Source organism: Corvus cornix, chromosome 7 (genome assembly GCF_000738735.6).
Source record: "Corvus cornix cornix isolate S_Up_H32 chromosome 7, ASM73873v5, whole genome shotgun sequence".
Lineage (NCBI taxonomy): Eukaryota > Metazoa > Chordata > Aves > Passeriformes > Corvidae > Corvus > Corvus cornix.
This window is the reverse complement of record NC_046337.1, coordinates 8415448-8428603: the sequence shown is the minus strand read 5'-3', so window position 1 is coordinate 8428603 and position 13156 is coordinate 8415448. Positions and strand designations below refer to the sequence as shown.

The 13156-nt window shown below is 42.3% G+C and overlaps 1 protein-coding gene across 2 annotated transcripts in view; it reads left to right on the top strand.

The window, feature by feature from the left end:
• CCDC93 (coiled-coil domain containing 93) overlaps positions 1–13156 on the top strand; it is a 71019-nt gene that overhangs the window by 32540 nt on the left and 25323 nt on the right. The window contains exons 1-6 of one of the 2 annotated variants that reach the window (XM_039555451.1): positions 2217–2433; positions 3469–3582; positions 5277–5371; positions 7852–7963; positions 10395–10493; positions 11567–11623. In XM_039555451.1, the coding sequence (XP_039411385.1) occupies positions 2392–2433; positions 3469–3582; positions 5277–5371; positions 7852–7963; positions 10395–10493; positions 11567–11623 (519 nt within the window). In that variant the 5' untranslated portion in view covers positions 2217–2391. Of the gene's footprint in view, positions 1–2216; positions 2434–3468; positions 3583–5276; positions 5372–7851; positions 7964–10394; positions 10494–11566; positions 11624–13156 lie in introns of those variants that run through there. The other variant, XM_019290495.3, reaches the window with a different exon arrangement.

Here is a 13156-nt window from a genome sequence, read left to right as displayed (position 1 = left end):
ATAAAGGAGAAAAATGTTTCCAGTCCTTGTGGTCTCATAGACATAGAGCAAATTAAAACAACCTATTACATTTCTGTAACTACATCATTTCAGGCCAGCTTTGTGATTTTGGGGGCCAGTTGCATGAGTTTTAAAGTTCATAGGAGTTAATTAGCCCTGTCTCCTTCCTTTGGATTACTGTGCTTTAAAAAGCCAGAGAAACAGTTCTGTTTCCTGGGGTAGGTTAATTCCCTCCCTTGTCTGATACTCAGTTACTACTTAAGCCCCTAGTTTATACTACTTTTGGCTTTTTATTTTTCCTTTTTCTTTAATGTATTTCTTTGGAAATGAATTTCATGACCATATCATGGCTCAGGAAAATTTTTCTCAAGTTGATGTTTCTTCTCAGCAGTTCCCTTATGACCTGTACTTGCTGGTGCGTCTGAAGGTTGTCTACATCCCTTCTAACACTCTCCTGTTTCAACCCTTCTCTTTGTCCCTGCTTTTCGTTGGCTTCAGTCTTCCTCTGCATGGCAATCAAATTAGAGACGTACAGTTCTCTGGGAGGAGAAGACAGACAAAACACAGACAGTCCGTATTGCTGTGGTGACCACATTAGCCTCTGGGGCTGTGGAACAGTGTTCTGCAGCTCTAATTAAGATGTGGCGTGTGGTTAAACCAGGCCTGAGCTGGTCTGGCCTATTTTTACTTTTATTATTGTTACTATTGTTTTGATCACTCTGTCAGGGCAGCAGTCAGAATGGACTGGCTCATGTATGCTCTGCTGCCGTCCAAAGGATGGGAACACTGCTCTCCTGTTCCTTCACCTTCTTGAGATGCTTCTAGCCACAGCTGAGTGCAAGGTTATTCTTTTTAATACTCTATGTGGCAAAGAGTCTGGAAACAGAACACCTGTGATAGACTTGAAAAGAGACCCCTGTCAGGTATTTCTGAAGCCATCGCCAACAAGAATGCTACCCATGAATACTGCCATGGTTTGCTACCAGGCTGTTCAGCCCATCAAATCCTTGTGCATTGGTGTGATTTTATTCATGAATCCAGCGTGTGTTGGCAACCAGCCTGGGCACAGCATCCAGACCCCAGCACACCCATCAGGGTCTGCCCGGTGCTGCCAAGCCCAGGATGGGAGGCCAGGCTCCAGCACATTCAGGTGCCCACCTTCCCACCAGGGGATGCTCAGACATGGCCCCCTGATGTGCCCTCCGCTGGGAGGTAGAGCCAGCACCTGTTGCAGGGGTTCCTCAGCATGGGACTGTTTGATGAGCAGCAGCTGAGGGAGTGGGGGGTGTTTAGCCTGGAGGAGGCTCAGGGGTGACTTTTTCAATCTCTGCAACTCCCTGGAAGGAGGAGGGTGCAGCTAGGTGGGGGTCGGGCTCTTCTCCCAGGAAACCAGCGACAGGATGAGAGGACATAGTCTTAAGCTGTGCCAGGGGTGGTTTAGGTTATTAGCAAAAGTTTCTTCACAGAAAGCATGATGAGATATTGGAATGAATGCGATGGTGCACCGAAGGTGACCTGCACAGCGCTGCCGGCAGCCCCACAGGCCTCCCCGCGCCCAGCCTCCTGCGCGGCACCGACCCCCGCGCTCCCGGCGAGGGCTGGGAACGAGGGGAAGGAGCTCTATTCTTAGGGAAGTGGTGAAGTCACCGTCCCTGGAAGTGTTTAAGGAAAGCCTAGAAATGGCCCTTGGTACCATGGTCCAGTTGACATGGTGGTGTTCAGTCTTGGACCTGGTGATTTCAGAGGTCTTTTCCAAACTAATTGATTCTGGGATTCCAACCTAAGTGATTCCGGGACCTGTGTGCAGGGGAGAAAAAACAGAATTAAACCCCCCTTCAGCTGTTCGGTCACCAAAGGAAATACGGCTGGCAGTGAGAAGTGTCAGCGCCCTGTGGAGCATGAGCGGCCGTGAGGCGCCTCGCAGTCACAGAGCACTCAGTTAACTTGTCCTCCATGCTGGCGGGAGGCCTCAGGACCCCTTGCAAAAGGGAAAAAAAAAAGGAAACAGCGGCGGGAGAAGGGCAACGCCGCGCACGGGAATGGCCCGGGGCCCGCGGTGCCGGCGGGGAGGAGCTGTGCTCTGAGGGGCCGTGGGCACGGGGACGCACGGGGGCACCCGGGGGCGCCCCCAAGGGCGCAGCCCGCGGGCGGGGCCGCGGCCGCTGCGCTCCGCGCAGCCCGTCAGTCACATGAGCCGCCGCCCTCCTTTCCCCGCACCCCCTCGGCCGCGAATGGCACGGCCCGGATGCGCTTGTACGCAAGAAGGGTGCGGGCGAACCATTGAGCGAGGCCGGGGGAACCCGGCAGCCGCCGGCTGGGAACACCCCTTCGCCGGGGCGCTGCGGCGGCGGGGAGCGGACGTGACAGCGGCGCGGCCGGCGGCGGAGGGCGATGGGGGTCCCGCGGGGACAGGAGCGCCAGGCCCCGCAGGAGGTACCGGAGCCGCGTCTCTCCCAGCCGCCCGTCCCCCGGGCGCTGCCGAGCCGCGGCAGCTCTTGCTCCGGCCCCGCTGCACCGGTGTCCCCGGGATCCCCGGCTGCTCCTTCCCCTCGTTCCCGGCCCTCGCCGGGAGCGCGGGGGTCGGTGCTGCGCAGCAGGCTGGGCGCGGGGGGCGCGGGGAGGCCTGTGGGGCTGCCGGCAGCGCTGTGCGGGTCACCTTCGGTGCACCACCGCTTCCCGCGTCCCCTCTGCAAGCTGGGCTCGCCGGGTTCCCTTGGGAGGGAGCGGAGAGGAAGAGAGTGCCCAAAGGGTTGGAGGTGGGAAGGGTGTGCAGGTGGGTCCCTGTAGCTCTCGGGGGATGCCTTGTTACCTTCTCTCCGGCCTAGGGCCGAGGTGTTCGGGAGCCCTGTGCCTCTAGGAAATCATGTGTATCCCCGGAGCTGTGGGGTTTCATCCTGTAAGGTGGGGACAAAAGCACTGGGACGGGCTGGCTGTGGTGGTGAGGCTTCGGAGCACTGAGGCTGTCCGGGCTGCCCGTCACAGTTTACTTTTTGTTACTGCTGTGCTTTGAAATTGCATTGCCCAAAAAGTGGAATTCCATGTGAGCGTGTCCTCCTGTTTTTGTAGAAGAATTATAGAAGCGTGTCCTGTTTCAGCTGGGATAGAGGTTAAATTGAGGCGTGTGATTTTATGAACCCTGAAATTGAATGAAATGTGCGAAATGGAGAATAAATTAACTGCCTTATGGCAGTAGGACAATCTCACTAGCTGGAGGCAAGCAGTGGACCAGGAGTTCGATCAGTAAAAGCATTTAGCTGGGTGAAAATATGTGATGTTAAATCCATGTAGAAATGTGTTACCTGTTTCTTTCATGTCTTTCAAATGAACAGTTTTAGCATTAAACCAAGTTGCTCATAGAAGACAGGTTTTTCTCTGGTACGTGATCTGTGCCAAGGTTAAGTTCAGAAAACGTTCATTCCTCAAATGAATGAGAAAAGCTGAATTAGTGTTGTGTTGTTTGTTTGTCAGGTTGAAACAAGAGAAGATGAGGAGCAAAACATCAAGTTGACTGAAATTTTGGAACTGTTGGTGGCTGCTGGATATTTTCGAGCAAGAATCAAGGGGTTATCACCCTTTGACAAGGTGAGGCCAGCACAATATTTTTCAATGCCTTTTTTAAGTATGAGGCTTATATGTTTTGCCAGTTTGCTTAGCAATTCTAGGTGACTTTATAAGAGACATTTGCAACCTGTGAGGCTTCCCTGTGTGAATAATTCTGCAAATGACCTAGTTTCAGACAGGACCTCCTCAGTCTTGAAAGACAATTTTGTGCAGCAAGGCCTGTTTTAGAGGAGACAACTGGATGCAAACCAACTGCTGTCTGCTTTTATTGTGGGTGTTATGGCCTGTGTTAGAATTGTGTACAGGGAATTTTCCTCCCTCTCTCAACAGCAGTTAGAATAGCTAGGATATGTGGAGATAGCATGGTAATTTTAAAAACAACATTGATGAGAAATGAGGAAGTGTCTGTGTAAGAATGGAACAGTTAGCCTGGCGAGATTATTTTGGGGTTGTTTTTACTTATCTATAGAATATCATATTTGTTAACCTTTCATTGTCCTAGACAGGAAGTGTGTGATACTGAGAGTGAGCAAAGTTCAGGTTGAAGAGAGATTTCTGAATTGTTTTAGTGCTGACTCTGTGAGAAATTCCTGAACCAGGGTTTGAAAACACAGAACTACAGCAGCCTTGAAATGGACTCTGCTGTTTTCTGCTCTGTCTTTGATCATAGCACAGCCTTACTTTGCAGTGCAATTTTATTTTATTCAAACTCCTTGGTATTGCTAACAGTAGCTGCTCAGGAGTGTCTGCTCACAGAGAGAGTAGTTTCAAGGAGACTGCCTTAGGAGGTAACATTGTTGCATTTATGTGTAGAAATCACTTACACTTACTTAAATACGATTGCAAAGTTACCATTTCATGACAGTGCCCAACCTCACCGAAATGACCACTGCTGCTGAAAACGATCACGCTGCTAATGCAAAAGGGATATGTAGGTTATCAGTTCCAGAGGGGAGCGTGAGAGGGGTGATGTGTCAGAAACCTTGTTAGAAACACGGGGTCCTAATTTGCTGCATGATGTTGTCAAGTTACTCCACATTTTAATCCCTTTTTCTCTTCTTTGCCTTTGCATACATTTAGGTTATTTTGCACATATTTATGAAAAGTTGTCTTTAAATATTTATGTAAAGTTGATGAAATCGCTCAGGAGTTTAAATATGCGTATGTCAGAATAGGGCCTGAAATAGAGATTTCTACAGAGCTGGGGATTTCCATTGCTGTGCTGATACTGTGTCTAGCACTTTGTGTTGCATATGTCAGCAAGCAAGAAGTAATAGTAGCAAAGATGTATATAAAGAGGTAAATATATGACTGCAGTAATTATGACCCTTGATAAAATTTTGATATGGTCACTTTTTAGAGGTCATGACATTTAACATACTGTTGCTTTGTATCCATTGTTTTTTTTTGTTTGGTTTTCTTTTTTCAATCTGAGAGCTGTTTCAAAACTAATATATAAAGCTAAAAGAGGAATTTAGATTGTCAATAACTGCTGGGCTGGTTTCTGTCTTCTGGTACCTGTGCATTATGTGTAGTATTGTATGAAGTTGATATGGTTATGCCATGTATTTCAGTCTGTCTTAGAGCAGAGAGGATACTGAGCATGGAGAGATTACTGAGATGTCGTTTCTAAAATAAATAAAGCCTCGAAGATGTATTTGGGTTTACCTCTTCAGTTTAAAGTGGCCCTGACAATGCTGTTGCTTCTTTGCCAGGTGGTGGGAGGCATGACGTGGTGTATCACTACCTGCAGCTTCGATATCGACGTGGATTTATTATTTCAGGAAAACTCTACTATTGGTCAAAAAATGTGAGTTGATTAAATGGCAAGTGGGGGATTTTTCTTCTTTTTCTTAGAAAATAAAAAGTGGGTGGGGAGGCGGAAGTTACCTTCTATTTTTCTGTTTCTAAGAAAGAGTTTTAGTTTAAATTTCCTGCTTTTGAGGACTGCCTGTTTACAAAACGTTGCATGGGTTTCTGGGTTTCTCAGACTGTAGTTCCACAAATCCTAAAACCAGAAAGAAGCTTATTTCGGAAAAGGCAGGGCTATTCCCACTGGGCTGCAATGTTCTTATATCCCTACTAAGCACTGAAAGCATTTGTTGGCTCCACACTGAACTGAATTGGGAGCTGATGCAGGTTAAAACCTACCCTCCCCCCAAAAAAACCAAACCCAAAAAACCCAAAACACCCCAAAAGAAAAAAAAAAGAAAATAGTTTTAACATGAATGAATTCCTGGATCCGGTTCTCTGTGCAGCTGCACAGATGCTTGTGCTGGCACAAGGGGATGATGCAGAGGCCAAAGCAAAGGGCAGAGGGAGACCACGCTGCTGGAAGTTGGAATGCAACATTAGAAGACCTTCCCTGAGTTTCATGTGTCTGCAGTTCTGCTGTGTAAATAACCTCTGACTCCCTTTTATGGTTCTGGGTTGGAATTGTAGGCATCAGCAAACAGAATTTAAAGCATGTCACTGTTGCCAAAATAGTTACCTGCCCCATACTGAGGAGGAGGATTTCCTTCTCAGGGTGACCCAATGAGAACATTTTGTTTTGATTCATTTCTTAGGCATGGAATTTGCTCATAAGCCAGCTAATTCCTGTACCAGGGAGGTTATAGACATTGTTTTTGCTGGGATAGGGAACACATTCTAAACTCCATTATTTCTTCATGTGTATCTGTGATAAAAGAGCCATAATTAAAATTTCCAGGAAATAAGATTAGCCTGACAAATTACAGTGGCATGAAGAGACTTGTTTACTCAATGTAGTTAAAAAGAAATCTTTCTGTGTTGTTTTCTTGAAAGTCATGGAGCATTTACACGGCTTTTCAAAATAAATATTTGTGGGTATTGCAATTGCATTTGGAGACACTCAAATCATCATGCATAACTAACTACATAAAGCATTGCTGACTGCAAAGAATTAAGTAGAGACCATGAATGAAGATGGTGGTGGTAGTTTTTTATCTTTGTTATCCTTAAGAACAACCAGGTAGGAAATAGTTAAGTTGTTCTCAAAGTGTTCTGTTATTTTTCCAGCTGACTGGATGCAAAATTGGCAAAACAAAAACCAGGCTCCTCTCCCAAAACAGCAACAATGATTTATTTGTAAATCTAAAGTGTTCAGTATGACAGTAGCATAGGCTGTTTTGATGTCCATGTAATGTTTGTATTGGTAGAGGCTCAGGGCTTCTGTGGTGTTCTCAAGATAAGGAAAAGTTAAACTGTGTTTTCTCACTATTATTCCAAAGGCATTGTGAAGGTGTCCTGTTATTTAATTACTGAGCTGAAATAAACATGGAAACATACATTGGATAAATAGCTTTTGTTTTAATTGCCCTGGCTTTGATTGTGCTTCACTTCCCTCCAGGAAGTAAAATGTTTCAGGCTCTATTCCCAGATTTTGGTCACTGTCTCATATCTCTTGATCCCCTTTTGTTCTTCCAGGATCTTAGTTGTCCTTTTGGACAGTATTAAATATCATTGAGGTCAATACTGGACCAGTTAATTTTTTTCCTTCATGGAGAAATAGCTTTGGTTTTCCTAGTAAAGTTTTCATCCTCAGTAGTGACACCTGCTTTAAAAATGTACTTGTCAACATTGGTAGCCAAAAAAATTCTTGCCCTAAAATTAGGTATTCAGTGGAAACAGGATGAATTTCTTGCAGAGGGATCCCTTGTGGCAGGGTAATCCTTTCACTTAACCAGCTCTTACTGAGCTCTAGAATGAGATTGCTGCCAATTCAGTTTTAGTCACTTGAAAAGTATGTAAAGTGTACTGTGTATTTAGATTTTAAGTGCAGTATGTACTTAAATTCATAAAGTTTCAGGAGTAACATCAGGATATATTCTGTGAGTTCTGCTAAATAAAGTCTTAAGTTCTTATATTTGATTCTGGACTTCCTTGGAGTGCACATCTCTTACTTAATGTAACTATTCTTAAAGCTACTGTCTCTTCATATTGAGTGTACACTAAAACGTGCAAAGGTGTTTGTAGGTGTATCTTACATGGGTATTTCATCTGTCCAGACATGCAGATCCTGAAATTTTCTGTAATAGTTAAATTTCCAAGGTAGGAGCCTGTAAGTCGGGCTTAATCACCTCTTCACAGACTGATGATATAAATAGTGCCTGTAAAAGCTGTGTTGTAAATAGTTTGATTGCTTTTCAGTATATATAGTGGAAGCCACTAGAGGGAATCTTTGAACTATTGTGTTTGCAAAAATAATTTGTAATTTACAAAAGAAAATTGTAGCATATATACATCTGTCTTTTTGTTGTTTTATAATAGTGCCTTAACTGAAAAAATTGTGTCAGTGTTACCAAAAATGAAGTGTCCACATCGTTTGGAACCACATCAGATCCAGGGACTGGATTTCATTCATATATTTCCTGTTGTTCAGGTAATAATTTCATGGTGTATTGATACTTTGCTGAAAAAGGCCATAAAACTTGCATAAAAAATATAACAAAGCTTTGAATTATTGTTTGGCTCTTTATTTAACTTTGGAATAAATAATCACAGAGAAGTAGTTTGAATTAATGTTTTTAAAGAATGAAGTGACATTATGGATGATAGAATTTTTAAGTATTGCTTGATTCACATTTAGAAAACAAACTCTAAATTCTTTGCCATGGAGTCAGATTGTGCCTATTGTGGAATGGCTGCTTAAAGAAGCCAAAGTTTAATCTTGTTGTGGACTCTGATAGTCCTCTTTGCCAGACTAGGAAATAGAACAAATACCTTAGGTCTGTCTTTAAGCGTATGGAGTAAGTTGTGCAGATAGACCTTGAATCAGAAGGACATGAATAAGGCAAAAGCCACTGGGGTCATTTCTTTAGGCATAATTCATCCTTATTTCATATCACTGAAAAACTGTGCTCTGACAAGTGATCCTCTTACTGTGTATTTGTTGAGCACCACTAACTCACCACGTGCATCGTTCTCAAGTTTATTAAGATTTAAGCTAACACTTGATGTGTTCCAGTTACATGTGGTATTTTGAGAATCCTTGGCATGTTGTTATCATTTTTTGATTTTCCTTTCATCTGCACACAGAAATGTATCTTTGACAGATAGGCAAAATGAAGACTCTTAAGGAAGCTTCTTTTCCATTAAATATCTCCTTACCTCATGTCTGTGAAGGAATTTAGTGAGTAAGAATTGAATCTAAATTTTGGTTTGTAAGAAGTGGGGAAAACTTCCTGGTGCTCTTTCCTGTTATCTTCTAGTAGGAGCTCCTGAGGAAAACCACACTTAACTGCACTCCCCACAAAACATTCTGTGGTGTGTGCTACTCTTACACAGCTTTCAAGCTGTGGTGATGCTGCCTAAAGTGGGAAGTTGGTATCTTGCTAATGTGAGTTTTTACTTCTGAACTCTATTTCCTAAAACTAAAATTCAACCCAGGTGAGTTTCTTGCCCTGGTCACTTGATGGCAGTGAATGGTTACATTTATCAAACACAAGGCTTCTTTCACAGGAAATATATTGCTCCTGCTGTAAAAACTATAGCACTAGGTATTATTTTCTCTCACCTGCTTTATTCCAAATCCTGGTTTGGGATATTGCCTCTGGCAATGAGAAGCAGGGAGGAAATGTACTTCTGGGTTTCCCCAAGAGCAGTGAGTCTTGGTATTTGTAGCTGGCCAGTAGTGGTAGAGCTGACCCCTACTTGGCAATGATGTTCTTTTTTGATGGGCTTAGTTTTTGGTATGTAGAGGATCTTTCTTTAAAAAATGTGGCTTTCTGTCAGATCTCTGTGAAGTTCTGCCTGCTCCACATACTGCAGGATCCTCATCAGACTTCAAGGAAAACTTATTGGTGTCACCAGTATACTATGTTCTGAAAAAGACCATGCAAAATATGAAATGCTGGCTACACCACGTAGGAATTATGTATTTGATAATGGCACTTTATTCAATGCCCTGTTAAACTCAAGATTCTATTTGCTATCTGTAGATCTCAAATCAGTTTCCAAATAATACAAAAGCTTGCTCTTCAGCCTGGCATTGTGTCCCATTAGCTCTTGCACTGTGCAAGAATTCAGATGGATCCTTCCCTACAGGAAGAAATTAGGCTGAGTTGGCTCACTGCCATAGACTGTAGCAGAACTTTAAAAAAAAAAAATTTAAAAAAGTCTAACAGATATACCAATGGGCAGAAATGTTCTTCCTAATAAATTCTGCTTATGATCAGAGGCAAAAGTATGTACACAGTCTTGTTTTCAGATGTGCTTGGTAATTAATAGTCAGCATTTTCATCTCTTGTCATCATGTTCCCCTCACTTTCCAGGGGTTCATGGTTATAGCACAGGAAACAGTTGCTGGTTCAAACTTGGATCCCACGATTGATCTCATCTCTTCTGTGACCTCCTGCACAGGCTGTCAACAGCCTGCAAGATTTATCTCCTCCAACATTGTTTAAAATGTACTTCAATATTTTGTGGCTTTTTGTGTGGTCTTATAAATGTCAGAAGAAGTCTTTTTTCTTGCATAGGCATGTGGTTCTTCATGAACATTTCATAGGCTTGAAGATACGTCTTTTCATGGTGGAGCTGTAGTTTTTTAAACCAGTGAGTGATCTATAATAGGAGAATTGCACAGAGGAAACATATGCACAGAAGAAGAAATGTGACGTTTATAAAGTAGCAAATGCTGACACATTTTGTTAGGATTAGGCCAAAGATTTTCCATGTTTACAAATAAATCACATCTTCTTGTTTCTGTGCTTAAAATGTGCTTTTAGCTTTTATAATGTATTAAAAATTATGCAGTAGTTTGGTGTTTGCTGCTATTATTCTTCTGTTTTCAGCTGGTACAATTTTTTTTTCAGTGGCTGGTAAAGCGTGCAATAGAAACAAGGGAAGAAATGGGAGATTATGTCCGTTCTTACTCTATATCACAGTTTCAAAAAACTCACAGACTGCCAGAGGTAAGATCAAGACAGTTCTTGTTTCTGTGATAGTATGTCAAGTACTCAATTGCAGTACCAGCCCCACAGCTCTGAAATCTGCATGCTTTACCAGAGTTGCTTTTGCAATCGTTTTATGAATCAGTCCTAAAGGAATCCTGTACAAATTCATCTGGGAAAAAGTTTAAGCATTATTGTGACAGAAATTTTGTAGATTCTGGTTAACTTTTGCTTAATGATTGCCTTAGTTTTTCTGCAATATTTGGTATTTTTTTGTCATTCTAGCTGTTCAGAAACACCCAGCATGCTGTGGAGAAGCTGATGTAGCTAACTGAGACTTAATATACTGTTTATGCTCCATAATTTAGGGTTTCTTTCAGAGTGCTGAAAGGCAGCTATTGTCTCTCTGTATCCAAACCCCAAAACTCGTTCTTGAAAACTAGATTTGTAAAAAAGTTCATTCAAAAACTGAACTGTTCTTCAGCAATGATACGAAGTTTCCTTGGTAGAGGAGGAGAGATTGAATGACCTTGGATATGTGCCTGTAGTGCAAAGCCATCAATTCTGTTCATACATATCACAAGGCAATTCCATGTTTAACATGTAGAACCCAAGTTTTGTCTCTTAGTAACAGGATTAAAGGTAGATGTCCCTAGTATTGGGATAGACAGATTTTATTAACTTGGCGTGGTTTTGATTTTGATTTTTTTTAAATTATTATTGTTAATGCTTAAAAACTAAAATAACAGTTACAGGAAGCTTCTCTTTTCCATATCAAGTCTATCTCAGCTTCATTTCTTAAAAGTGTAGTAAAGATTGGAGAGCCCAGTAGTGGGCTGGGATTGCATTTGTGTCAGGTACTGCCTAAGCAGAGAGCAGAAGGGCTGCTGATCTGGACACAGTTTTAATGACCTACCTACCATCTGATGGCAGAAGCAGGTACTTTTCTGTGTTACAGCAAATCACTAACATTTCACCAAATCACTGGGCAGCTCAGAAAGTATTTGACAGCTTTGTTTCACAGAACAGTTAGAATGTTTGAGATTTAATCTCCATTCCTGGTATTTTTAATTACCTCCACTAATGTCTTTCAGGATGATGAATTCATGCAAAGAAAAGAGAAGGTGATCAAAACGGTTACTGATATCTTTGTAAGTATGTTAGATTTCTTTTTCTATGATGAAGAAGCAAGTGATTTTACTAATGAAATGGAGGTGGTTAATTCTGTTTTATGCAGCCAATCCTGGGTTTTCTCATGAGAAGATCCCAATTAAGTTACATGTTGAGTTTCATTCTTAGAACAGGTCTCGAATGCCAATATATTAGATTGAAAACCTTTTAGGTGTGCATTGTACGAGTAGATAAACCGTATCAACTGCCTGCACAGACTGTGTGGAATTCCACACTATCAAACAAAAGTCACAAGGTAGCTTACAGACTATTAAACACTCAGCACACTGAAATGTATTTAAAGCTATCAGCAGTTGTTCTATTTGTCTTGAAATTAGTTAATATGATGATGATCTCAATTACCTTCATTTCAAAACCTGACTTTTTAACTTCTTGTAATTAGCAATGAAAGTACACACCCTACTTCAGAAATGTTTTCTTCAAGTAGCAGATGTTGGTTGGGAGAGGCGATCTCAGCTGTGTTCTCCCTCTTCACATGCAAATCGTCTAACTCTTGCGTAAACTGTTTGTATATATTTTTGAAACCTAGTTCATGAATGTGACAGAGTGTGGCACATAAAATATGTAAGCTCTCTCACTCATACTTGAATTCAGCTGCCTGGCTGGTCACTGGAGTTTCTGTCCTTGCTTTCTAATTTCCCTCTTTGCTTGGGACCATCAGTTCACCATTTCTGACTCTCAGTAGTTCGCTACTGGTTTTGGGGATTTTTTGGACCATCTTGGTAAATTCCAAGCTAGCATTTGACAAGAGGTGAGAAATCTGGGTTTGCTTTGAATGGGACATTTCCAAGGCTCTTCAACAGATGGTGAAACCCTGCTCTCCTGAGAAAATCAGTGCTTTTTCAGACAGCTCTAGCCAGGCACCCTGAGCTCCTCATGCACAGATGGAGGTGCTCAGTGCTGGTGTAAGGAGCCATATGAAAGGGTGTGTAGTGTACCAGTCAAGCCACCTTACTCTTTGTCAGGTTTTGGAGGGAGGGAGCTGTTATTCTGTGCAAATGACCTGAGTGCTACTGAGCCTAATATATGTGGTTGAATTACAGCATGTGTTTATAGAACAACATTGCAAGGCAAGTCTCCAGGTAATGACAAGCGTAACTCCTTTGTTAATGTTTGAATAATTGTCCTTGCTTTGGAAATTTCAATTACAGTCTCTAAAGTATTGTTCCCCATGATTTGATTGAGCTTTTTAATTATTAGCAGACTTACGGTGAGTCTTTTACTCCAACTAGAAACGCTTGCCTTTCCAGTGAGACATATTTTCTGTTTTAGAAGTTAGCTCCCCCTGAACATAGGTATCATTGCATCATTTATCCACCTGTATAGCCCTTTAAACTGAGAGACAATGCAAACCTGTGTGAGAAAGCAAATTACAAATATGTATTCTATCAAGTACCACTTGAAATTCATTGGGGTTCTGCTTATTTTCAATTTCAGAATAATTGTCCTAATTTTTCAAGTGTGCCCTTTACCTGCACTGTCCTTAAATAGCA